Genomic DNA, 25,739 nt, shown 5'->3' with positions numbered 1-25,739 from the left:
ACGCCTGGAACATCTTTGACTTTGTGACGGTGCTGGGCAGCATCACCGACATCCTGGTGACTGAAATCAATGTAAGAGCTCCCCTTCCCTCCCAGTCCTCCCACTCTGCCCACAGCCTGAGTGGGCTGTGGGTGTCCTTTAAAGCAGCAGAGCTGTGGTGGTAATGAGTAGGGGCAGGAACAGTTTGTACAACGCGCTTTGTGCAAACAAGCTAACAGCTACATCAGCATGGCAGCGATAAAGGACAGAGCCCGGACTCTAGATGCAGGAGAAGTCTTAAGCTGAGTGGATCAATGCATCACAAGGGGGCAGAGACAGACACCCACTGAGGAGTGTGTGTGTGTGCTGTACACACACTCTCCGTGCGCTTACCTGTGTGTAAAGTGAAGTGTGTATCTGTGAACTTATCAGTTGATGTTGTGTAATATAACTGTTCCTGTTCTCTAACCTTCCCTCCCTCTGCTTATCTGTCTTCCTCCCCCCTCCCTCTGCTTATCTGTCTCCCTTCTGCTCTCCCCCCACCCTCTGCCTCTTCGTCTCCCTTCTGCTCTCCCTCCTCCCTCTACTTATCTGTCTCCCTTCTGCTCTCCCCCTTCCTCTGCCTCTTTGTGTCCATCCTGCTCTCCCCCCTCCCTCTGCCTCTTTGTGTCCATCCTGCTCCCCCCCCTCCCTCTGCCTCTTTGTGTCCATCCTGCTCTCCCCCCTCCCTCTGCCTCTTTGTCTCCATCCTGCTCTTCCCCCTCCCTCTGCCTCTTTGTCTCCCTCCTGCCCCCCCTCCCTCTGCTTATCTGTCTCCCTTCTGCTCTCCCCCCACCCTCTGCCTCTTCGTCTCCCTTCTGCTCTCCCTCCTCCCTCTACTTATCTGTCTCCCTTCTGCTCTCCCCCTCCCTCTGCCTCTTTGTGTCCATCCTGCTCCCCCCCCTCCCTCTGCCTCTTTGTGTCCATCCTGCTGCCTCTTTGTCTCCGTCCTGCTATCCCCCCTCCCTCTGCCTCTTTGTCTCCGTCCTGCTATCCCCCCTCCCTCTGCCTCTTTGTCTCCCTCCTGCCCCCCCCCCCCCCCCCCCCCCCCCCCCTCCCTCTGCTTATCTGTCTCCCTTCTGCTCTCCCCCCTCCCTCTGCCTCTTTGTCTCCCTCCTGCTCCCCCCCCCCCCTCCCTCTGCTTATCTGTCTCCCTCCTCCTCTCCCCCTCCCTGTTTTTTCTTTTCCCCGCACATTTCCATCTTGTTAATATGTCATCTCTGGTGTGGCCATGCTCCGGTCCAAAACATCACTAGACCACGGTGAGTGACTTCCTGCTGCCATTATTTACTTTCCACACACTTTGGGTGAAATTCACAGTTATTCCTGCAGCAGCTCCAGATGCTGTTTGCTCCATGTTCTGTATCAACCCGTGGTGATGTCTGTAAACACCACATGGTGATAAAGGTTTTCTCTTTGGTCTTCAGTGGTGGACCTTTTACTAAAAACAGTAATCTATTGCTCATTACTCTATTATAAAGTAATATTAACTGCCAGCAGTTATGCATTAAACTACTTTCTTCACACCCCACAAAGTTTGTAACTGTCCTTTCTCTGTCATGATTCTGATTTTGGTCATGGGCTCCGTGTGAATGTCACAGGTAAATTGTCAGCAGGTGCTTTTTTTCTGCAGCCTGTGATGCATTAGAGTCACAGATTTTATGAAACACACATCTGGTTCAAATAAGGATGAGAGACAGAACTTTTTGGCACCTCATACCAGGACCACTGCTGGTCTCTAAAATGACAGTTAAAAGAAAATGATTTGGTCTGTAAACATGAGGAACTTGTGTATGCCATACTGGTAGAGAGAAAAGCCCACACATCTTATATTAAATCTTTTCATTTGACCTCAAACAGTTAATGTGAAGACTGTTTTCTGTTTTTCACATTCAGGAAGAATGGGTGGTGACTTTTAACAGCACCAAGAATTATACATCATAAGTTTCCTCAATCCGCTCCACTGCATAAACTAATTCACGAAACAAACTGCTCTGAAAATATCCAAGTGTAAAAACACCCTCTGTGCAGTTTGCTCCAGTTTTCATCTGGTTGTGACTGAGATGAGCTGTTAGCATCTTCACTCTGTGCTGCATTAAGTGGTGCTGAACTGTGTCCACGTATGAGATGAGCTGGATGGAGGCACATTTTATTCTGGAGCAGACTCATGACAGAGATGACACAGATTTATAGATTTACAGGTTATAGATTATGAAAAAAGCTGAAAAAAGGGATTAAAAATCTGAATTTATTAGTGTACTACACGGTGAAAAGATGAGATTTTAAATGATTTCAACCAGCAACACTGAATTACTGAATTCATTTTGGTGGTGGTTACACCATTTGACAGACCAATGGGACTGGTTCTTGAATTGGTTTAAATGGTAGAAATTTCATATAAAAAACTACGACACAAAAACTACACATTTAACCAAACATCGAACATGTTGTTCAAACAAGTTTAAAGCAGATTTTTAATACCAAACCTTATTTGGCAAAGGGTGATGATTTGAAAGGGTGATGATTACAGATGTTATTCATTTTTATTATTAAATCTTTATTACAGAATGATACATTCGTGCAGGAGGCTTTAAAGGCTTCATGTTTTGGGAGCTGGGTAGTTCTATCCAAGCTTTGCATTCGAACTGCAGTTATTTTTGTTTGTTTTGTGCGTATATTCAAATATTTAATTGCTATGCATTCATTCTCTGCAGAACACATTATTCCGCTTCCTCTGGATTTAAACCAAAAAGGGTTAAATGACCAAGTAAATATTTCTGTTTTAACCAACCAGCTCCTCTTGAGTAGCTTTGCTTCCATCTCCATCTGTCTACATGTTGTCTGAGCCCACTGGGTTGTGAATGAGCTGGATGAGGTAAACTTTCTGTTTTTGATCGATCAATAAATCTTTATTTATATCCCACTGAATCACAGTTAATGTTTCCACAATATGCTTTCTAAAAATACCAGAGATAAGGGCTTGCACCTTCTAGGATTGGAAGGGCCGTTCAAAGAGAGGGTATAAATAGATAAAAAGTACCAATGCTGGATGTTCAGACTGAGTGCGTGCAGATTTACATACCCTTACATATTCATATGTTTTATCTGTGAACTGATCAAAACACTCTGTTCAAAAAATAGCACAAAATCATAAGGTAAGGAACCCCTGACTGGTTCATGACGTGTTGAAGGGCCTCAAACGCCAAGGTCTGCCTGTAGCTTTGCCTCCAAAAGATTTCCAGAGGATTTACCAATCAGAGGGAAGGGGGTTTGTGGAGCAGGGAGCTGAAGAGACAGCAGCTACAACAATGTGTTTCGTACAGAGGCTGAAATAAGAGTTTTCTAAAACACCTGTGAGAGAAAGACATGGATTTCTTTTATCTGTGAATCATGTTTAGCTACTACAGAGGCACCAGAGGGACAGATTAAAGAGTAAAAAAAACACAATACCCCCTCTTTAAGATCACTCAGGACAAGGAATATAAGTTCTTTCTTCGAACTTGCTCTATTGTGATTGGTTTAAAATTAAAAAACAAAATAAATCATTATGAATCATCAAACATGGTACCTGGATCAGTAAACCTTTGTTCTGTCTCTAACAGGACCGTCTGCTGAACCTGAGTTTCCTGAGGCTGTTCAGAGCCGCTCGGCTCATTAAGCTGCTGAGGCAGGGCTACACCATCCGCATCCTGCTGTGGACATTTGTCCAATCCTTCAAGGTGCTTACACACTGTCTAACATCTACATTACTTTCACATACAGCCCCTAAGCCCTCACAGTAAGTGAACATCAGTCAGGAGAATGACAGATAACAGATTTATTTGTTTGTCCCCTTCAGGCCCTGCCTTATGTCTGCCTGCTGATCGCTATGCTCTTCTTCATCTACGCCATCATTGGGATGCAGGTGAGTCATGCCGATCTGAAGCAAGTACAGAGGCCATGGTGTTCATCCAGTGGCTCTTTGTGAAATTATGATCTGAACATGAGAAAGGTGACGTGCACATTGATGAGGATAATAGATCTGTTCCCTCATTTGTGTCTGTGCTACAGGTGTTTGGCAACATCGAGCTGAATGAGGATACTGCCATCAATCACCACAACAACTTCCGCACTTTCCTCCAAGCTCTCATGCTGCTCTTCAGGTACATGGAGATTTATTTTGTTTATCTAATAAGCTCCATAGATCAATGTGACAGACAGATACACTTTTTTAAAATGAAAAACAACAACATTTATCAAACCAAACCAGCCCAATAGGAAGGTATACATTTGATCCATGTCATTGTGTCACTTAAGCGACGAGAAAGAAGGAGAGAAAAGATATTTCAGAGAAGACTTCAGTCACACAGTTATCAGTTTTTATTGTCGTGGTTGTAGAAATCAAAACTTTGAGCTCATTACTCGGCATATGTGCAGAAAAACAAGTCTAGTTATTTTTCACATTTCCAATTTAACTTCTATTTGTCCTGAATTCACCTCTTTAAAAGTACCCCCCCCCAAAAAAAAAAAAAGATCACTTTTAAAAGTTCAGATCCAAAAATTCAAGAAAATGGGATCGCTGCAACAGCACTGTATCAGTTGTCATGTTAATACAATCTTAGCAAACTTAAAAATAAGATTTGTGTTTCAAATGTAACTCTGATGACAGCCCTGGAAATGGACATGTCTTTGTTACGTTTTCCTAATGAACTCACACACCCTCCTTTCAGTCTCATGGAAACGACCGCTTTGAGGACCACGACAAACTTTTCTTTTTCACTTCACATTTTTCACATGGTCTTTGGGGACATGTGATTTTCAGACATTACACTACGCAACTCCATATTTTTTAGTTCGGTCCACTTTGCTCTGGAAAATAACTGCACCTCTCCATTTCTCATTTCCTGTCTATGACTGATAGCTCCTGTCACTGCATTTCTGCTGTGATTGACAGGTCACCACAGCCACTGTGAGGTCACTGGCTTTGCAAAAAGCTAGCACCCTCTATTGTTGTAATCCTGTCGCGATCCTATACAACCATCAGCATGTGTCAATGGTTAGACCTTGATTACAACGACCCCATTTTTCCACATTATTTTCAACCTTTCTTATACACATATCAGTATGGTATATTGCCTTCCCTGTCCTAGGTAACCTGGGTGTTGCAATCTGAATTTTTCAACCTTGAATTTTCGGATCTGAATTTTAACAAGTTGAACTTAGAACTGAATTTGACTAATTGATTTTGAGCAACCCGAATCTTTTTGCTATCGAGTTTTAAAACATAATTTTGAATCTGAATTTTTAAAAAGGGAATTTTTGGGGATATGAATATTTAGTGGCTGTTAAAATTCAAATATTTATGTCTCTTTTTTGCCTCCATTCTTCCAGACCTCTGTGTCCTTTTAGTTAAAGTCTCTTTCTTACTCCTGTCTGTCTGTCTGTCTGTCTATACTTGTGTCAGGAGTGCGACAGGCGAGGCCTGGCATGAGATCATGTTGTCCTGTTTGAGCCACCGAGTCTGTGACGAGCGATCTGGATCTCAGGGGAAACAGTGTGGGAGTGATTTCGCCTACTTCTACTTTGTCTCCTTCATCTTCCTCTGCTCCTTTTTGGTCAGTACTGAACACCTGAAGTCTCTCTGGCCAGTTCAGAGCCAGAGACATGATGGCATTGGCAAAGAAGAAGCGTTACTAGACCAGGAATTTGATAGCACTAGGTCAGGATCACCCAGACAGTCTTTATATAACTGTGTATTTCCTGGAACATGCTGCTTCAAATTTTGTTGTAAGCTGTTTGGAGAATAAGCTTCAGCAAACTGTTGCTTTAAAGCAGGGACCTCAAACTCGTGCCATGGAGGGCCAAGAGGCTGCAGGTTTTCGTTCCAACCAAAATCTCCACCAGCTGATATCACTGATTAGCTCACCTTCAAGCACAGAGCAGGGACTAATCAGTGAAATCAGCTGGTGGAGTCTTTGGTTGGAAAGAAGACCTGCAGTCTCTTGGCCCTCCATGGCACGAGTTAGAGATCCCTGCTTTAAACTAAGAACATGCTAGGGCTAGCTTTTGCAAAACTGTTGCTCCCAAACTAAAAATACACTACAGCTAGCTTATGCATACTGTACTCTAAAGCAGGGATGGGCAACTTTCATGAGAGAGGGCCATGTTTTTTTTTCCAGTACTACCTGATTACCTAAATTTTCCTCATTCTTTGCGCCAGAAAGAAAAAAATGGTTTTAGGCAAAAACTCACAACAGTAACATATACTGTTATGGTAATTAACATTTATTGTAATTTTTATAGAATTTTTAACATTTAGATTCCTCTTTATAATGCTTTTGTAAAGAAAAAAGTGTACATTTTTCAATTACCAATGATGATTGAAGGAAGAGCACGACTAGTTTGAACTATTTCTGAAAAGGCATTGACTCTCATCACAGTAACGGATGTCTTAACCTGTGGCCTTCCCTGCTGGTGCACAATATTATCAGTATCAGTGTCACTGTTTGTGCTTCCAACTTGCATGAGCTAGACAAGAGTTTCATCTGTCACCATGTTTCTCTCTTTTTGACTTAATGTGCTTCATTGTTGAAAAGCTGCTCTCACAGATGTAAGTGCTCCCAACGTGCTGGCCATGCAGAGTGAAAAATTCCTGAGCAAGGGAAAACGGGACTCGGGCAGCGATCTCCAGAATAAAATTCCCTCCTCAGTTCTCTGTGACTGAAAGAAGGGGTCTGACTGTAGTTCACACAGTTCCAGCTGTAACTCCGCGGGTTGCTCACCAACAGCGGCAGAAATTGGGTCGGTGAATAACGCCGCTCATGGCTGTATGGCATGAAAATCTTGGAAGCGCTCATTGAATTGCTGCTGCAGACATTTTTTGTCGGTTTGGTGCTTTACAATTAGTTTCTCACATTCTGGGACATCTTTGCGCATCTCTTTACATGACAGAAAGTGTGCCAAATTTGGGGACGTGGATGTGAAACTGTCTCGGAACAGTGCCGGTTTGTGCTGAAAAGCACTTATGTGTGCATACAGGTCCAACACAGTTTGGCATCTCTCCTGCAGCTGTATATTGAGGTGATTTAAATGCAAGGTAATGTCCGATAGAGAGTTAATTGCCTTTGCGCAGAGTGCCTCCTGTATATTAAAAATTAAAATAAATAAAATATGTTAAGACTACAAAAGTGGTTTGCACACCCATAGAAATTTCTTAAATAGCGACCCACCTGATGTATGATACAATGCAGATTGGGACAGTTGACTCCACTCTGACGGAGGAGCCCAGTGAATCCGTTGCATCTTCCCAGCATGGAAGGAGCGCTGTCAGTCACAACGGCTGAAAGTTTGTCAAAGCCCTCATGCTCATTTACTACAGTTTTTACAGCGTCTAAAATATCCTTAACCTTTGTGGTATCATGCGAATACACCAGTTAAAGTAATTCCTCATGCACTTCAAATAAACTGTCAATGGTTCTTGAGAAAATGAGTAGCTAGCTAGTCACATCTGTACTTCTATCCAGCACCAGGAAGAAGGATTTGCAGTTTTGCATCACGTCTTCTAGCTTTTTCCCAACAGGGTTTGAATGTCGAATATTCTTTGGTTCACTGTGCGACGAGACAGAGAGACTGTTTTAAAGTTTTTGGCCATATTATCATCCCCAAACGATTTAGCCATCTCTATTGCACACTACTTCACCATCTCGCCATTGGACAGGGACCTTAAGGGAGAGAGCCGACTCCTAAATGGCCGCAGTTTGTGTGAAGGCTCTGCTGTCAGTGTACTTTTCCTTTGAGGTCAGCAATGATGGCAGGTCTGGCGGCTTCAGTGTATTTTTCGTATTTGTCTTCATGCATAGTGTTGTAGTGGCATCTCAAGTTGAAATCTTTCACGGCTGATTTTTTTTCCAAGACACTAAACTCATTGGTTTGCCTTTAAATTCGGTGAAGAGGTAATCTGTTTCCCAACTTGCCTGAAAGGCACCATTTTCTTGATCACATTTTCTTTTTAGCATGGACATGTTTACCTGATGCTGCTATGCCTATAAGCCGAGGAGAACAGATACTTGCTTCGTGAAGCTCTTTTTGCATTTGGAAGAAGCATCCTCTAGCAGTTGGAGGTAAAAATACATCTGTGGTCAGAGCCTGCTACTTCAAAAGCAGTGGAGCTTATGATCAATAATAAATATTAAATTAATTTGCAGGCCGTACCAAGTGATTATGCCGGCCACACACGAGCCGCCAGTTGCCCTTCCCTCCTTTTAAGTAAGAACAGGCTACGGCTACCTTAAGTGTACCGTCCCTGCAAACCAGGAACATTCTAGGGTTAAAAATACACTAGGGCTAGCTTAAGCATACTGTTGCTCTGAAATAAGCTCATGATAGGAGTAGCTTACTAATGCTGTTACTCTTAAGTAATTAAGGACTTGGACATCTTTAGCACACTGTTGCTTTGAAGTAAATATCTGTTAGGACTACCTTTAATGTACTATTGCTCAAAATCAAGAACATGTTAGGGCTAGCTTAAGTATGCTGTTGATCCAAACATAGTAAATGCTATGCTAGCCTTCAAAAACTGTTTCCCCAAACCAGGAATATGCTAGGGCTAGCTTTAGCATAATTTTTCCTCAAACCAGAAACATGCTAGTGCTCCATGGGAGCCCCAGGTCAGGATTTTGCTAGCATTATACCAGGATGTAGACTTAAAATCTCAGAAACATACTGAACCCATGTCACACTCTAGAGCTGTACCAGGAACATACTGGCTCATGACCAGCACTGACACAGATATGCAGCAACTCTGTCTGTTAAAAACGTGTTTAAATGAACATGTAGAAGCCTGAATCCCCAGCTCAGAGGTCACTCGCTGACCTAGTTTTTAAGCTAGTTGGTCAAAACAGTGCCTCAGAAACAGGTTTTACTTCAAAAGAACAATGTTCAAACAGTAACACTGTTGAGATGCTGTGATGACACAGTACAAACTTAAGCTCTCTGTTCCCTGAAAGACTGACACCTGGCTTTACCAGATTTAACTTCATTTTGAGAAATTTCTTTCTTTAGATATTTAAGCTCCTTCACTTAAAAACCAGTGAACTGATTCTGTGTTATCCTGCAGTTCTTGTTTCAAATGTGCTGTGAACAACCTGGTGTCTGTTTTCCAGATGCTGAACCTGTTCGTGGCTGTCATTATGGATAATTTTGAGTACCTAACCAGAGACTCCTCCATCCTGGGACCTCATCACCTTGATGAGTTTATCCGGGTTTGGGCTGAGTACGACCCAGCTGCATGGTATGTTCAGGCCTCGCTGTGGGCTCCAGAGAGTGTATTTACAAAGTGACGTAAAGGTCATAAACAGCCTAACTTCACAACTTTCTTCCCCGTTTATGGTAAAGGTAACTGAACGAGGCCTCTATTCGGGCCTTGTTCCCAAACCTTAATGTAGCAGTCAGCCTTCTCATGATCTTTGTTTTGTTTAAGCTGTATTGAACATTTGTTTATTTATCTGCTTGTTCTTTTCCACAGTGGACGGATTTCCTATAAGGATATGTACAATTTGTTACGCATTATCTCACCCCCCCTTGGCTTAGGGAAGAACTGCCCTAATAGGGTAGCATACAAGGTTTGCAAATACCAGACATTTCCGTCACTAGGGTGCTTTGTGTACCTCTATGCCAAGAGACTTTAACTGAATGGCTGTGCACCAATAAAATCGCCTCTACACTAGCACCTGCCCCTTCAAACTGACTGGCTTTGGTTGATGATGCCGGAGAGGAAACAAAGCTTTCAAAGCCACAGCATGGTCCCAACATGCCGCCTGCCATGTGGACTTTCTCCAGTCTGTGAAGTTGGGATGACTGACAGAGTGAAGCTCTCATTTCTGCAGGATAAAACCTGAAAAAGTCTTTGAAAAAGTTTGAGTAGCATATTCAGATCTTTAAAATATCTGAATCAGATCAAAAGCCGGTTAAAGAATGTTTTATGAAGATATCCGTTAGAGCAAAGCCAGGTGATGAGTGAAGCCCAAACAGAGCTCGGGCTGGCATTGAAACCTTTGTCTCCGTGCACCTTGGTTGAAGTACCAGTGGGATGTCTGCTAGCATGCAGATGCAGACATCTCTGTTACAATGCTGTCATTTCTCTTCCCTCTCATCATCAGCATACTGTGAGTTGGATTACCCCCCCCCCTCTCCCCTCCTCCCCTCACCCTCCAAAATCACCCTTTTCCATCCCATGTTTCCTGTCAGGGATCCTGATGTCCACACCGATGCATCCCTGTGCCTGACACAATGGCTGAGGATGACATCCAACCTCATCTCTCACTCTTGGAAATCTATTAACAAAAGATTTCTGTTTCCTTTCCATCCTTCTTTGGTTGTTTTCTTTGTTTCCCCCCTTTGTTTCTCTCCTCCTTCTCTAACTCCCCATCCTTCTTTTTTTGCATTGTTTTTCTGTTTTATTTTTTTTTATTTTTCTACCCTGTGAAGTGGCCGTATCAAGTACCTCGATATGTATCAGATGCTGCTCCACATGTCCCCACCCTTAGGTTTGGGAAAGAAATGTCCACCAAGAGTCGCCTACAAGGTAGACCCTCCTCTTCCTCCCCTTCTCCCCCTGTGCTCGACAACCTTTCTCCTATTGGCGTGACCTTAAGCCAACATCTGTGCTCTGCAGTGTTCCCTCGTTTCTTCTCTTTATTTTGCAACTGCTCTGATATTTTTGGTGTAAGCCCCCCCCTTCTCTAAACCGTCTTTCCTCTTCCTCTACAGTAGCTGCTTCTTCACTAATGATAAAAACAATAGCTTCACTTAAAGCTTCAACTTCTGGTTGTCTATGGAGGAAGTTTAATCTTATATCACTGTTTCTTTTTTTCTTTTTTTTTTCTTTTTTTTGTGGAGCAATGAGTGCACAGGAGTGTGTGTGTGTGTGTGTGTGTGTGTGTGTGTGTGTGTGTGTGTGTGTGTGTGTGTGTGTGTGTGTGTGTGTGTGTGTGTGTGTGTGTGTGTGTGTGTGTGTGTGTGAGAAACTTTTTCAGCTCTTAGAGTAAGACTTTATGTATGCATTAAGCTTTACTGTTCTGTCTTTGCTGCTTGTTCACCCTCACACAGTCATACTCTCTCATCTCACCTCAGCGTTCCACTGTTGGGAATGTTCTGGTGTGTCTGTGTGTGTGTGTCTTTGTATTATGTTCATGAGCATAAGTTAAGATAGGAGGGAGTTAAAGCCTGTGAGCCCTGGTGTGAACATGTAGAATTTATCTGTCCCTACAGAGTCTGAGTGATGAGGACAGAGAGAAAGTTCCTTAGTACTGTTTTCTCTAAAAGAGAAAACAGAACTAGGGACTACTGCAGTCAGCTGATCATACACAGTTTTGGCCCTGCAAAAGTGAAAAAAAAAAACACTGTAAAAAGGTGGTAAAGTTCTGCCAACCCTGCAATCAGTATTTTACCATTACCAAAGTCAGTTTTGGTGTGATGGTGTTTTGTAACTGCGAGTGAGATGGGGAGCCCAGTGGGTTTAAGACCCTGTAGTGTAGCAGCTGAAGTCGGTATTTTGGAAGAATCATTCACTTTATGATACAAGCACCAAATTTAGCACAAATGATGTTTAGAATGTGCTTTTTAAGAAAAGTTTGTCATTCAGCAGAAAATCCAAGATGGCTGTCAGTTTTAAGATAGTGCCTTATGGAATGCAAAGAAAAAAAATGGACTAAAACTTAAATTGAACAGAAGTGTGTCAGTGTTTCAAACACAAAAATGAATGTGTTCTCACTGGAAGAACTCATTGTTGTCAAATAAATTCTAATATAACCACCAGTTTTCAAGATGGCAGCTATCATGTGACTCAAAACTAGTGTTTTGTGGAAGCTGTCTGATCACAGATATTGCACCAAGCTGAAAGGCAACATTCACGCTCAATCACTGAGAGGTTGTTTTCCAGCTCTATGGTTTGTATTTATTTATATGAGTAATAAAGAGTATGAGTTGGTATTTCAGGTCAAAGTAGCAAATGAAGATATCAGGCATCATAAATAGACCAGTCAGTCGCAGAAGTCCCTCACTAACAAGGTTTAGAAACAGTTTGGTGTGATATAGGATCTGGGCAGCCCTCTCCAGGAAGAGTCAAAAACCATCAAGTACCCCAGAGCTGCTGAGCTTGTAAGAACTCACTTTGAGAAAGGTCAAGGTGCCTTCAGAGACTACTCAATGATCTGGGTGATGAGGCTTTCTTCTGTAGACCATCAGAAAGAACTAAGCTGACTTCTTTTGCTAAGAGGCAGCTGCAGCTTCCAGTGACATGAAGGAGTAAGTACTCAAAGATAGGGATGTACCAAACCAACTTCTCTGGTCTTGATCACAGACTGCATATAGACAGTATATAGAGTGGACAGCGTGGCTCCGCCATTTACCATTGTATGGTTTTGAAGCCAAAATTCCCCCGTCACAGGCGCAGACATTGAAGCAGTTTGCAGCCAGTCTGCGCAGTAGAGACTGTGAGGGATTCTGGGAGAATGTGGGTGGAGCCGGGTGACAAAAATAGAAATTATTTTTTCTTTCAGAGTCCCATCACTTCTAGACTTTTTCCTCCCCCCCAAAAAAGACCCTAAAATGGTCCCAATACCGATACTACCTATACCAATACCTGGGCTTGGGGTTTTAAGTGGTACCAGTGTTAATTGATGACCCGCATGCCCTGCTGTGGGATAAGATTGGTAATATTTTGAGTAAAAGATAAAAAATGTGTACATATGGAATTACTGAAGTTGATATTTATTTAAACTTTAAGTGTATGAATGTTTAACAGCAGTTGGGTTAAAACCCAAAGACTGTTGCCTGTTCATGCAATTCTTTGTAGCCTGCCAATCACGAGAGTGTGACCTGCTTGAGTTCTTTAGGCATGAGAAACAGTCTCTCCTTGTAGCGCTGAGCGACACAGACTCTGGTCGGAAGTCTCAGTTTGCCAACATTCTGGAATCTACTATTTCTCCTCCTGACATACAACCAGAATGTGATGCTATAATCATTGATGGTTCCTGGCTTGTGTATTCATTGTCTCCAAAGACATTAAAGTCCTTTGAGGAATATGCTGTCCAAGATGTACTTCCAAAGATCCAGACATACTCACCAAAGTATGAGCAAATATTACGCCCCTGTAAGGGGAATAAGAAATGAAAACACAGGAAACAATGCTCATCCACTCACATCTAGGAGTATAATGAGTAAGCGAGAGCACCACGTTCCCCTTACTGCCAGCCCAGGCAAAAGTAATCAAGAACAGATCAGCGATGAGAGAGCGGTCTAAATAAGAGAAATCGGTAGAGATACAAAACAGAAACATGACAATCACTAAAGGCGTATTGTCTAATTACACTAAGAACCAATAACATTCAAAACATGGATGATTCATCTCCAGATTACACTCTATTCCACAGAAGACATGAGCAGTAGAACACAGATTATCTAGGCAACAAACTCAACACAATACAAGGAAATTTACCGTTAGCACTTTTTATCTAAATAAATTATTAATCTGAATGAATGATAAACGTATTATTATTACATTTCTTTACCGTGTGCTATTACACAAAGCATTTTAGCTAATTGTTTTCTTTTCAGCATCCTATCCATCAGAAACCTTTTTATTAATATTTCTGTTAAATAAACATTTTAACCATCATTACACAAACAGACTGGACTTGAAGCCTGAAGGCTGAAACAAGGTCAAAGAGGTAATGGAGATCAATGTAGAGTGACAGACAAAATCCAAATGTTGCCCAACTGGAAAAGCTTCCTGTGATAGACACTAGAACCAAGACACTAGAACTGTCAGACAGAAAAAAGATAGAATAAAAGATTTTAAAAAAAGATAAACAGGAAGGAGATAGAGCACAAGCTTAAGGCTAAAACACAGGTTAAACTGTTTGTGCTAATGTTCATTCCAACTCATATGCAGCACTTATTCTGCAGTGATCTATTTGAATTTGAGAGTCTATCAATAAAATGAAGAGTGAGGTTACGTTAGCTCTGCTTGGTAGATAACTGACCAGACATAACCAGGATTTACCAACGTTACGCATTACAGACATGTCTTAGAGCACCGGGCTGTTAGCTGTGCTAGATATAGACAGCTACTAATGTACTTACAAACTGACACCGTTTACTTGTTGTCAAGTTAGCCTACAGATACGCAGGAGCATCGGGCTGCCAATAGCGCTACATATGGCTGGCTACTATGTTTGCCTGATGTCACATTTCAAACCGTATTGGTGCGCAACTGTTCTGATAAATACCTTATCTCGGCGCATTGAATGTAGTCAAAAGTTTTCTTGAACAATAGATTTTTGTTTCAATTCAATCTCCATTAAATGCTAAAACAAACACACACCTCGCTAAAAGTCATTTATGACAGTGTGGGTGAGAATCAAGGCCAGAAGGTGGCAAGGCTGTCACATTAAAATAGATCCTCCTAATAGCATCTTTAAGAACAAACAAATAAAAAATCAATCATAAATAATTGAAATAACAAAATAAAAACAAAAAATAAACTAACAATTATTTCTATATACACATGGCCATAGATGTTTTTGTTACCAACACCTCATTACCTGTCTCTGACACCAGCCTGTTTAACTCTGGCACCAGCTGTCTCATATTGGGCTGACAGCTTAACAACCACTCTCCTTTCACCCAGAATCTTCAGGATCTCTTCCTCTTCAGGGAGATTAAGAAATTCAGGGCATAAATGTGTAAATTTAGGGAAAATTCTGTTATTAATACTTTTGTAATTTTATTTTTATAAAACCGTTTTTGTAATATGTCACTAACATAAACAGAATAAAATGTTTCACAAATCTCATAAATACAAATTTTATTTACAATAGAACATAGAAAACATATAACATGTCTATAACACATTTTGTTATTTTATACAGTCTGCCCATTTAGAATTTGAGGTGAAAAGCTAGGATCAGAAAGACTTGATGATTTTTGGACAATTTATACATAATAAACGAACTGCACAATTTGAAAATACTACAGAAAGAATGACCTGCCACATTCTCCATTCTTCAGATATATACAAGTACGAAGCTACCCAAAGAGTAACGATGTAAAGAAAATACAAAGGTCCCAGATCAGCCTTGACACAGCGTTTGGAGTATTTTAAGCTTCAAACATCATATATCAGCCTTATGTAGAATCCTAGAGAGGGATTATAACAAAGGGGATCCAAGAGGAAAAAAACAAGATGATCTTGGTTTGACAATTCCTCTGACTGAATAGGTAAATTCAGTTCCAAGTGTCATGTGTACAGTAAATAAACAAGTTTCTCTGTACAATGAAATTTGCTCTCTACTGTCCACAATGAATGAAAACCATAGAACATAAAAAAAAGCCTAGAAAGATAGAAATGTAAAAATATACAAATTATACCAATGTAAGACAACTGAATGCCATAGCAAGGAGCATCTGGAAACAAATAAGGTTAATTTTCAACAGATCAGCAAGATGAGTGGGTATAAAGAGAGCATCTTAGAAAAGCTGAGTCTCTTAGAAGTAAAGATGAGTGGAGGTTCACCAGCCTGGGGAAAACAGAATCCAAAAATGATGGAACAATTTTAGAAAATGTTCCTCATCAAAAATTGTGAAAGACTTTGAACATATGACATCTACAGTTAATAAAATCATCAGAAGATGTCATCAGTCTGAAGAAATCTGTGTGTTAACAAAAGTAACAAACACTTAAAATGCTAAATATAACAAACCAATATAAAAAAGTAAATAGCAGAAAATAAAACAAGTGTGGAACAAATGAAAACTGATACCCAATCATGACATCACTCTGATTTAAGGGCCAGGTTAAACCGGTCTTAAGTCCCTTTGAAACCACAGAGGGGGCTCTGAGCTGGCTCAAAGGTCGAGTTAGAGTCCCAGAGCATAAAAATACAAGGCTCTTTCTCCTCTCCTGTGCCTGTGTGGGCACTTTATTTACATATAAATGGACTCATTTACAGACCTCAGATGTGACTGGGATGTCAAATGAAAGACAATCTGCAAAGTATAGAGGAGCAAAAGTGGTAAATCAAACTCTGATCCACTGCTTATATCATCTAAAGATGCTTTAACAAGAGCAGCATAGAGTTTACTCCGCCTTCTTCACTAAGACCCAACATAAAAACAGAATAAGACACAGTCCCACACAACAAGCTGGACTCAGTCAGATCTCATCTGAACCCCCCATGAGTGGAGACCTTTGCAGCATTTAGAGAGTTACAGTGATCAGAACAAACTTCCTCTAACAGACAGAAACCTGGAGCAAAACCAGACTCATGTTGGACAGAGACCTGCTGAGACCAAGTCAGGGTTAGAGAGAGGATATCAGGGCACTGGTGCAGGGCACTGGTGCAGGGCACTGGTGCAGGGCACTGGTGCAGGGCACTGGTGCTCCTAGGTGACCCAGAGACTAGAAACGCTGCAGCTTAAATCAAACCACCTGATTGGAGGATAATTGTCATGTGATTGTGAGAATGAAGCCATCCATCCATCCATCTTCTGCCGCTTATCCGGGGTCGGGTTGAGGGGGGCAGCAGCCTAAGCAGGGAAGCCCTGACTTCCCTCTCCCTAGCTACTTTGTCCAGCTCTTCCTGGGGGATCCCGAGACGTTCCCAGGCCAGCCGAGAGATGTAGTCTCTCCAGCGTGTCCTGGGTCTGCCCCGGGGTCTCCTCCAGGTGGGACGTGCCCTGAACACCTCACCAGGGAGGCGTCTGGGAGGCATCCTCATCAGATGCCCGAGCCACCTCATCTGGCTCCTCTAACACAGAGGAGCAGCGGCTCTACTCCAAGCTCCTCTCGGATAGCTCACCCTATCTCTAAGGGAGAGCCCGGCCACCCTACCGAGGAAGCTCATTTCGGCTGCTTGTACCCGCGATCTTGTTCTTTCGGTCACTACCCAAAGCTCATGACCATAGGTGAGGGTGGGAATGAAGATTGACCGGTAAACAGAGAGCTTTGTCTTCCAGCTCAGCTCTCTCTTCACCAGGACAGACCTGTGCAGAGTCCACATCATTACTGCAGACGCTGCACCGATCAGCCTGTCCATCTCTGGCTCCATCCTTCCCTCACTCGTGAACAAGACCCCGAGATTCTTAAACTCCTCCACTTGGGGCAGGATCTCCTCCTCGACCCGGAGAGGGCAGTCCACCCTTTTCCGGCTGAGGACCATGGACTCAGATTTGGAGGTGCTGATTCTCATCCCAGCCGCTTCACACTGGGCTGCGAACCGCTCCACAGAGAGTTGAAGGTCATGGCTTGGTGAAGCCAACAGGACCACATCATCTGCAAAAAGCAGTGATCCAATCCAGAGGTCACCAAACCGGACCCCCTTGACACCCTGGCTGCACCTAGAAATTCTGTCCATAAAAGTTATGAACAGAATCTGTGACAAAGGGCAGCCCTGGCGGAGTCCAACCCTCACTGGAAACGAGTCTGACTTACTGCCAGCAATGCGGACCAAGCTCTGGCACTGGTTGTACAGGGAACGGACGGCTCATAGCAAGCAGCCTGACACCCTGTGCTCCCGGAGAACCCCCCACAGGACTCCCCGAGGGACACGGTCGAATGCCTTCTCCAAGTCCACAAAACACATGTGGACAGGTTGGGCAAACTCCCATGCACCCTCAAGGACCCTGCTGAGGGTATAGAGCTGGTCCACAGTTCCACGGCCAGGACGAAAACCACATTGCTCCTCCTGAATCCGAGGTTTGACTATCTGATGGACCCTCCTCTCCAGTACCCCCGAATAGACCTTACCAGGGAGGCTGAGGAGTGTGAGCCCCCTGTAGTTGGAACACACCCTCCGGTCCCCCTTCTTAAAAAGAGGGACTACCACCCCGGTCTGCCAATTCATAGGCACTGTCCGCGATGTCCATGTGATGTTGCAAAGTCGTGTCAGCCACGACAGACCCACAACATCCAGGGCCTTAAGGAACTCTGGGCGGATCTCATCCACCCCCGGGGCCCTGCCACCGAGGAGCTTTTTAACCACCTCGGCAACTTCAACCCCAGAGATGAAGGAGCCCACCCCATCATTCCCAGGCCCTGCTTCCTCCAAGGAAGGCATGCCGGTGGGCTTGAGGAGGTCTTCGAAGTATTCCCTCCACCCATCCACAACATCCAGAGTCGAGGTCAGCAGCGCACCGTCCCCACTGAGCACAGTGTTTACAGTGCACTGCTTCCCCCTCCTGAGATACCAGATGTTGGTCCAGAACCTCTTCGAAGCAGTCCGGAAGTCTTTCTCCATGGCCTCACTGAACTCCTCCCATGTCCGTTTTTTTGCCTTGACAACCGCCGAAGCTGCATTCCGCTTGGCCTGTCGATACCTGTCTGCTGCCTCAGGAGTCCCCCAAGCCAAAAAGGCCCGATAGGACTCCTTCTTCAGCTGGACGGTATCCCTCACCACTGGTGGAGTGAGGGTATTGCCGCCCCGACAGGCACCAACAACCTTACGGCCACAGCTCCAATCAGCTGCCTCAGCAATGGAGGCATGGAACAAATTCCATTCAGACTCAATGTCCCCTACCTCCCCCAAACTCACACTGCATCCGACCCCTATGGCCCCTCCTGCGGGTGGTGAGCTCACGGGAAGGGGGTCCCATGTTGCCTCTTCGGGCTGTGCCCGGCCGGGCCCCATGGGAACAGGCCCGGCCACCAGGCGCTCGCCATCGAGCCCCACCCCAAGGCCTGGCTCCAGGAGGGGGCCCCGGTGACCCACGTCCGGGCAAGGGAAATGTCGAACAATTTTTGTTACTCATCATAGGGGTCTGTGTGAGCTACACTTTGTCTGATCCCTCCCCTAGGACCTGTTTGCCATAGGAGACCCTACCAGGGGCATAAAGCCCCCGACAACTTAGTTCCTAGGATCATTGGGACATGCAAACCACTTTGCCACGGTAAGGTGGTAGCTCACTCATGGAGGGGGAGAATGAAGCAAATGTGAAAATTGATCATCTGGAGCTGTCTCCCTGAACTTTCTCACAGGTGTTGCTCAGTTTGCACTGATATGGACATATCTGTTGACTAATATGGAAACCAACAAATACAAAGACCTGTGCTTAGGTTGTTAGGTCAGACAGGTGTTCCTCAGATTCATGCAAGGTATAATCATTATGGGATTAGATTTCTGCCAAAAAGAATCAAACATAAAAATTTAAATTACAAACAAAAAAATAAAATAAATAAGAGATATAATCTAGCTCAAGCAAAAAATGGACTAGCTGCAATGAAAATATTTGTGTTATTGTGTAAATTAGCCTTTTACTTTTCTTATCATCAATTCTTTTGTCAGTCCCAATAAACATGGATACAGAAAAAGCTTCATCTCTAACATTTGCTCTACCTGTTTCTAAATCCTTGTCAGTATTAGTTTTTCTGACTGATTGTGCTGCCTGTTGTTGTTTCTTTGTGTGTGTGTGTGTGTGTGTGTGTGTGTGTGTGTGTGTGTGTGTGTGTGTGTGTGTGTGTGTGTGTATTTCTGTGTTCTCCCTCAGCTTCCCATGCCTGTCTCATTCTGACTCTAGTCTTTTCTTACTTTCTGCCGTCCTGCCACTGACAGCACATGTAGGCGAATGCTTTTTGTGTTCAGGGGAGCTCAACTCTTACAGCTTTGTGTTAGCATCAGCTGTGGCAAACTCCACATCCTTTACCAACCAAGTCTTCCTGCTCAGGCTGCACGAGCATGGTCGAACAGACGCTCTTTATCTCTTTATCACACATAGAGCAAACACCATCTCCTCAATCCTTTGTTGATGATTGTTAGGATAGAAACCACAGAGTCGAGCTCCTGCGACCGTCCAGGCACCTCCATGGTTATGCCTTACATGCCTTCTCTCACCTCTCTTTTGGTCAATGTCAGTCTTGCACCAGTGCACTTTGACTTGCAGCGTAGTGCATACTGTAGCCTTTAGCGGTGAATGTGAACGTCTAGTTTGTCTACTGTTTGTTCTTGAAGAGAAGGCTTTTTGTGTGCTGAACTGGATCTAACATCTCAACAATGTGGACAAATGTGCAGGACAAATTTTCACCTCACATGTGGAGGTTGACTACATGGAGGGTTCTGGATCACAGCAGCACACAGATTGATTTCTCTTTCTGAGTTAAATGTTCTGATCGGGCTGTTTTTCTCTCTCTGAGCGCTCTAATGTCTGTGACTGGTCATCTCCTCTCCTCAGCGCCTCGTCAAAATGAACATGCCCATCGCTGATGACAACACCGTCCATTTCACCTCCACCCTGATGGCCCTGATCCGCACTGCCTTGGAGATCAAACTGGCCTCAGGTCAGAGAAACACAACACTGAGCTAAAACACCAAGAGTAACATGAGTAGGATGGAGTAATGAAATGAAGTCTAACTCATCACAGAGTTCACTTTGTCTCTTCAGGGGGTCATACTCAGACATTCAGTCCACTGAATGGTGGTGATGGGCATTCTTGTTCTACCTGAAAAGGGAGCAGTGTGGATCACAGAAATCACTATTGTCTGTCACAACCATGGTCATAATTCATGGTGAATAATAAGGAAAGCAAACAATTCTGGAGGAGTTTGAAAAATACAGAAACATCATAAATGTGAAATCAAACACCTCAGCTGCAGCGAAGCCAAGACAAGCAGTTTGGTGAGGGATTGATGACAAGGTAAATGCTTCAGTAAAGGATATGTAATGCATTGCTGTATAAGGCTATAGCTTAGGTTATTAATTTAAACATGAGTGTTTGCTGCAGCCTCGTAGCCTCATTACCTAGATTAACAACTATATATCATGATTGAACTATTTTACTTCATTGTAGATTTATTTCAGGAATCCAGATCTAACCTTCCTGAGAGACCCAGACGATTTAGGAGCTGACAGGGTCATACATCGCCAATACTACCCAACGCAGCTGTGCAATTAGCATCACTAAAATTTTGTGAGTGGTACATTTTTATATAGAGTTGGGGATGCAGAGAACACCAACAAAGCCACTGTGCTGTTAATGTTGAGAAACTCTGCATAAAATACACTAGTTTATAAAATGAAAGATTTGTTTTCGTATTCATTAAACTGGGTTACGCTGTTCCATACAAGTCTTTCTTTATTAAATTCACTCTGACATGGTCGAAACTGTAACAAAGACGTTTATAAAAGTCTTCAGTGCAAGATACACTTAATACTGAACAGCAAACAGCGGCTTTGCTAATGTCCTCTGCATCTCCAACACTATATGAAAACAAATTATTGTAAAAGAACACAATCCTGCACCAAAGTTTAAATGACAGTAAGTGCACAGCTGCACTGGGTAATTTTGGCGATGTATCACATGTTGCTAATAAATAATGCCTTGGAAACTAAAGTGGTTAAAAAGAGAGAGAGAGAGAGAGAACAGATGTGTATGAAAGCAAGGACCTGGTTGCAATGGGTATTAAGATTTAATAGATACCAAAGCCCTTATTGATCTGATTATTTATCAATTCCCTTATCAATTCCTACAAAAAGTAGCTTTACAGGTTGTTTGTGTCGACAACATTTTATTGAGTTTATAAATATAGAATTGGTCAATGGATCTGGATACGTCTGGTTGTGAATAAATAAAAATTAGGGCTGGGCAACAATTAAAACCTTTAATTGTAATTAATCACATAATTTCCCTGATTAATCATAATTAATCGCATTGTGAAAGTGCCCTAACATCTGTCATGCAAACACTAAATCAGTACTTGTTATACAGTAATAGTTAAATCACATATTTAGTGCAAATCAAATTTCCAAAATGGAAATACAAAATTAAAGCTTATTGCCACTGTCAGGGCATTAAAGTGATACTCCGGGATGAAACAAGTTGGGTCCTATCACAAGGTTTAGGGCAGAAATGACCCCTACAGCAGTGTTTTTGTTCAGCAGAAGCCCAGAGCGCTCGCACCAAACACCCCCTCCCTGCTCCTCTGCCGGTTTCCTCTGCACTCAGACGGGGCCATATTTTACTTGACCAAAAACACAAATAAACGGACTCCCACCAAAAAAATCTGATATCAGTCTGCATTCACGCTTTATTTAGAGAATTTTCAGCGCGTTGCTTTCACACAAAACACTGCTAAATAAGGCTCTAGTTCTCATCATGTCTCTTCGTCCTGGCAGACTACCTGTGTTTGTTTATATCTGGCACGCCATGTGCGCGGACTGATACACTAAGCAGCGAGCGCCTATGCTCCGTGGCGTTGCCCCTCTTCTCCATGCTTGTTTTGGTTACTCATCATGTTTTTCCGCCAATTTCACCTCTGGTTCCACTGCGGTCAGCAACAGACATTTACAAAATGAAAGCATGTGAGCAACATGCACTGATGTGTGATAAAATATTCAACAGCGTTAATAAATTGACCGGTTAATGCGAAAATAACGCGTTAACTTGCCCAGCACTAATAAAAATAAGGGAAAATCTCATGCCACGTGTGACGTAGATGTATTGTTGATTGCTACAGACTGAGGTAGGCTATCTTGGGGTTTTCGGTATTGTTTACAGAGAGTGACTGTGGTTTGTTTCTGTACTAGTACATCAATGCAATTAGCACTATGTTTTCTATATGGTTATCAGTCCATTGGGAGATGTATAACATGATGAATGTGTTGAATAGGAATCCCCTGTGAGAGAGTTCGTGTTCATTTCTTTGTGTGTTCAGTTCTTTAGTAGAACTTAAAGCAGAAAATCTTGAATCTGAGTTTTCTTAGGAAAACTGTTATAATCTGCTGTTAAGATAGCTGGATGATCGATCTAAGGTCTTGCAGCTCCAGTGCAATGTAGAGGAATAAAAAGGGAATCGTTAAGCATGAAGTCTGATGATGTCAATGGACTGATCCATTTCTCAGTGACTCTTAACAGGAACTTGTTTTCGATACCCATCCCTGGGCATGCAGACTGCTTCTACAAACATAAGTCAAAGAACTAAAGGAACACAAAGCATTCCACCAGAGCGAAAGTCTAACTTTCAAAAGACATCTAAACTCACAAATTGTGAGTTTAAATTTAAGTCGGGGCACCACCCAATTTTGGAGAAAACAGGGAAACTCTAGAGAGGTTTAGTATAAGAATTTTGTGATTTTAAAATTCATAGAATTACTTTAATTATCAAGTCTCAATATCAAAAGGCCGCTACATCAATTGTGAATTCTTTGGACGGGTGTACAGAGGCCGTTAATTTCAACCACACAAAGAGAAGAAGTAATTTTTTCATATATGAAAAGTTTATTTACTAACTAAAAGAAGAAATATGTGCATGAGTAAATGAACAGGTGAAAGGTCCAAAAGAATAAATGCATAGATGAATGAAAACGGATACTAATTGTAATAAACCGGAATAAATGTAATAAAGGACATAAACCACCCACCTAATCTAACCTAACCCACCCTGCATCTCAGGGGCATTGACAACGATATACCAGTAAATGCAAGATTGTATGGAGTCAAAATGGGGACAATAACTCCACGGACAAAATAAGGTCTCACGAGCGGTGTACATGATTTCACGCGCGGTATTTGGCTACCGCGCACATATTTGAATCCCGCGAGCTGGTTCTTCTCTCACTCGCTGAGGAGAAGCTTTGCTTGCTCGAGGTTTGTTTCTGCACTTGCGGTGCACACACTACACACGGGAGAAGCAGCTTCCTCTCACTTGTGGAGTGCTACCTGCTCGTGCGGAGTAACAATTTTGGCACTTTGGAGGCGCAGCCCCTGGTCTTTGATTGACAGCTCTAATGCCGCGGCCACACCAAACGCGAATTTGTGGCGCGTTTGGAGCGTTCACGCGTTTTGGCGGTAGACGCAAATTCGCTCGAGTTCAAAATATTCCCCCACGACGTCATTGTTTTGACGACGTTGGGGGGCAACTGCCGCCTGCTCCGGCTCCAACTCCACCGGAGGATGGAGGAGAAAACAATCTGTGCGGTGTGTCATCATCCAGAGTTATACGATACGACGTGTGTACTCTACAGAGAGCAGAAAAACAGGAGCAGGCTTGGTTGAAAGTCTCTGAGGAGACAGGTTTTGAAGGTAAGTTCTGAAAACATTTGTTCCCAGCTGGATTTGCCTGCACGGGCTATCACTGAGTCCGACTGTGTTTTCCTCAGCGGAGTTTTAAGCCTGATAGAGAGGAGGAAAGAGCGGGGCAGGGGCAGAGCCAGGGAAAAGATGGAAGTTCTCTGTGCTCCTCTCTTTCCTCCACCCCTTCATTATCCCCAGGGAGACCTCCGGGAACATGGGTCGGGGGTTCGGGAGGTCGGAGGTTTGGGGGATCGAGGATGAGATCGCAGGGAACAGCCAAGCAGGGCTGGTGGATTACCAGGGAGAGGCAGCAGACATTGATTGTGATCTCCAAAGCTTTCACACGCTCTCCTGTCATGCTTTGGAAACCACAGCTCATTGTTTTCAGATGCTCTTTTGGACTTTCGCTCTTTAAATGAACGAGCTCACTACTCCGCATGCGCAGTACCGCGCTAACGTGCATTTGCCCCTCAGCTTGTCAAAAAAGTCCAGCGGCAAGACTCGGGCGTTCACGCGGCGCGTGACAGGCGTTTCGCGCGAATAAATCCGCGTGTTCGCGTTTGGTGTGGCCGCGGCATAAGGGAGCCCAGGGTTGCCAGGCAGTAAAATGTTTCACATCCTACAGGACACAAGCATAACGACAAAATAATCATACCTTGCACACCTCAGTAAAGTTGACATATCAGTGTCATTTTGTTGTTTTCTTTCCTTTTTTTAGTATCAATTTTCTTTTGACACTGTTCCTTTTATTGCTCCCTTTATTTATTTATTCATTTATTAATTTTTATCCATTTATTTTCTTCCTCTCTTATTGGGTGATCTAAAATAGTGATATTCTTGAGGGGAGGATATTATAAAAACATTTAGGCTTCTTTCCTGTCCTGCACAACTGTTAACCTACTATCTTAGTATGAGTTCGTATTTGTCACTGGCCATATAAAAGTAAATACAAACATAAATTAACTCTTTTGCTGGCTATATATATATATATATATATATATATATATATATATGTATATATATATATATATATATATATATATATATATATATATATATATATATAATTTTATTTTTTTTATTTATTTATTTTTTTAAATGTGAAGACTAGTCACCCACAACATATGTTCCACAGGCTCTGGTTTCAGGTTTGATGTACGCTTGGCAACGTGCAGTTTATGGAATTGGAAACCAAAATAAGCGATTAATTATTATTAAGTATATAATGCATTATATCAGCATAGTAATTAAATCAAAAGTTATATACTGTAGTGACAGGTGAGCTTTACAAACATAACATTTTTTAAGTTAAAAAAAAAAGAATTGTGTCTTTATTCATTTTATTAACTTTTATTTTTAGTTTCAAGGCACATCACCTGCATTATTACAATTTAAAATGTTTTATTTATAACACCATATCATACACTCTCACCTCTGCAAAGGTCTTATAAATGAAATGAAAAATACTTTATGTATCCCAAAGGGAAATTCAGGATTGTAGTAGTTTAGATTGTGTAAATAAAAATAATAATAATGATAATAACAATAATAACAATAATTATTCTGGACTTTGTTCATGAGGCTAATGGCTGCTGGCAGGAATGATCTTCTGTACCTCTCAGTCTTACATCGGACCTGAAGAAGCCTCTCACTGAACACACTCCTCTGTCTTATCACCGTG

The 25,739-nt window shown here is 42.7% G+C and overlaps 1 protein-coding gene across 1 annotated transcript in view; it reads left to right on the top strand.

Annotated features, from left to right (window-relative positions):
• The window catches only part of cacna1ba (calcium channel, voltage-dependent, N type, alpha 1B subunit, a), a 387,106-nt gene that overhangs the window by 306,709 nt on the left and 54,658 nt on the right, over nt 1–25,739 (top strand). The window contains exons 33-40 of the mRNA XM_074671044.1: nt 1–71; nt 3,621–3,737; nt 3,857–3,922; nt 4,069–4,160; nt 5,462–5,612; nt 9,159–9,286; nt 10,483–10,579; nt 20,221–20,326. The exon at nt 1–71 is cut by the window's left edge and continues 13 nt beyond it. Coding sequence (XP_074527145.1) covers nt 1–71; nt 3,621–3,737; nt 3,857–3,922; nt 4,069–4,160; nt 5,462–5,612; nt 9,159–9,286; nt 10,483–10,579; nt 20,221–20,326 — 828 coding nt within the window. The remainder of the gene's footprint in view (nt 72–3,620; nt 3,738–3,856; nt 3,923–4,068; nt 4,161–5,461; nt 5,613–9,158; nt 9,287–10,482; nt 10,580–20,220; nt 20,327–25,739) is intronic.

Source organism: Halichoeres trimaculatus, unplaced genomic scaffold (genome assembly GCF_033239565.1).
Source record: "Halichoeres trimaculatus isolate MK-OKI-2021-1 unplaced genomic scaffold, fHalTri1.1 fHalTri1_scaffold_5, whole genome shotgun sequence".
Lineage (NCBI taxonomy): Eukaryota > Metazoa > Chordata > Actinopteri > Labriformes > Labridae > Halichoeres > Halichoeres trimaculatus.
The sequence above is the reverse complement of the archived record's forward strand: the minus strand, read 5'-3'. Positions and strand labels throughout refer to the sequence as shown.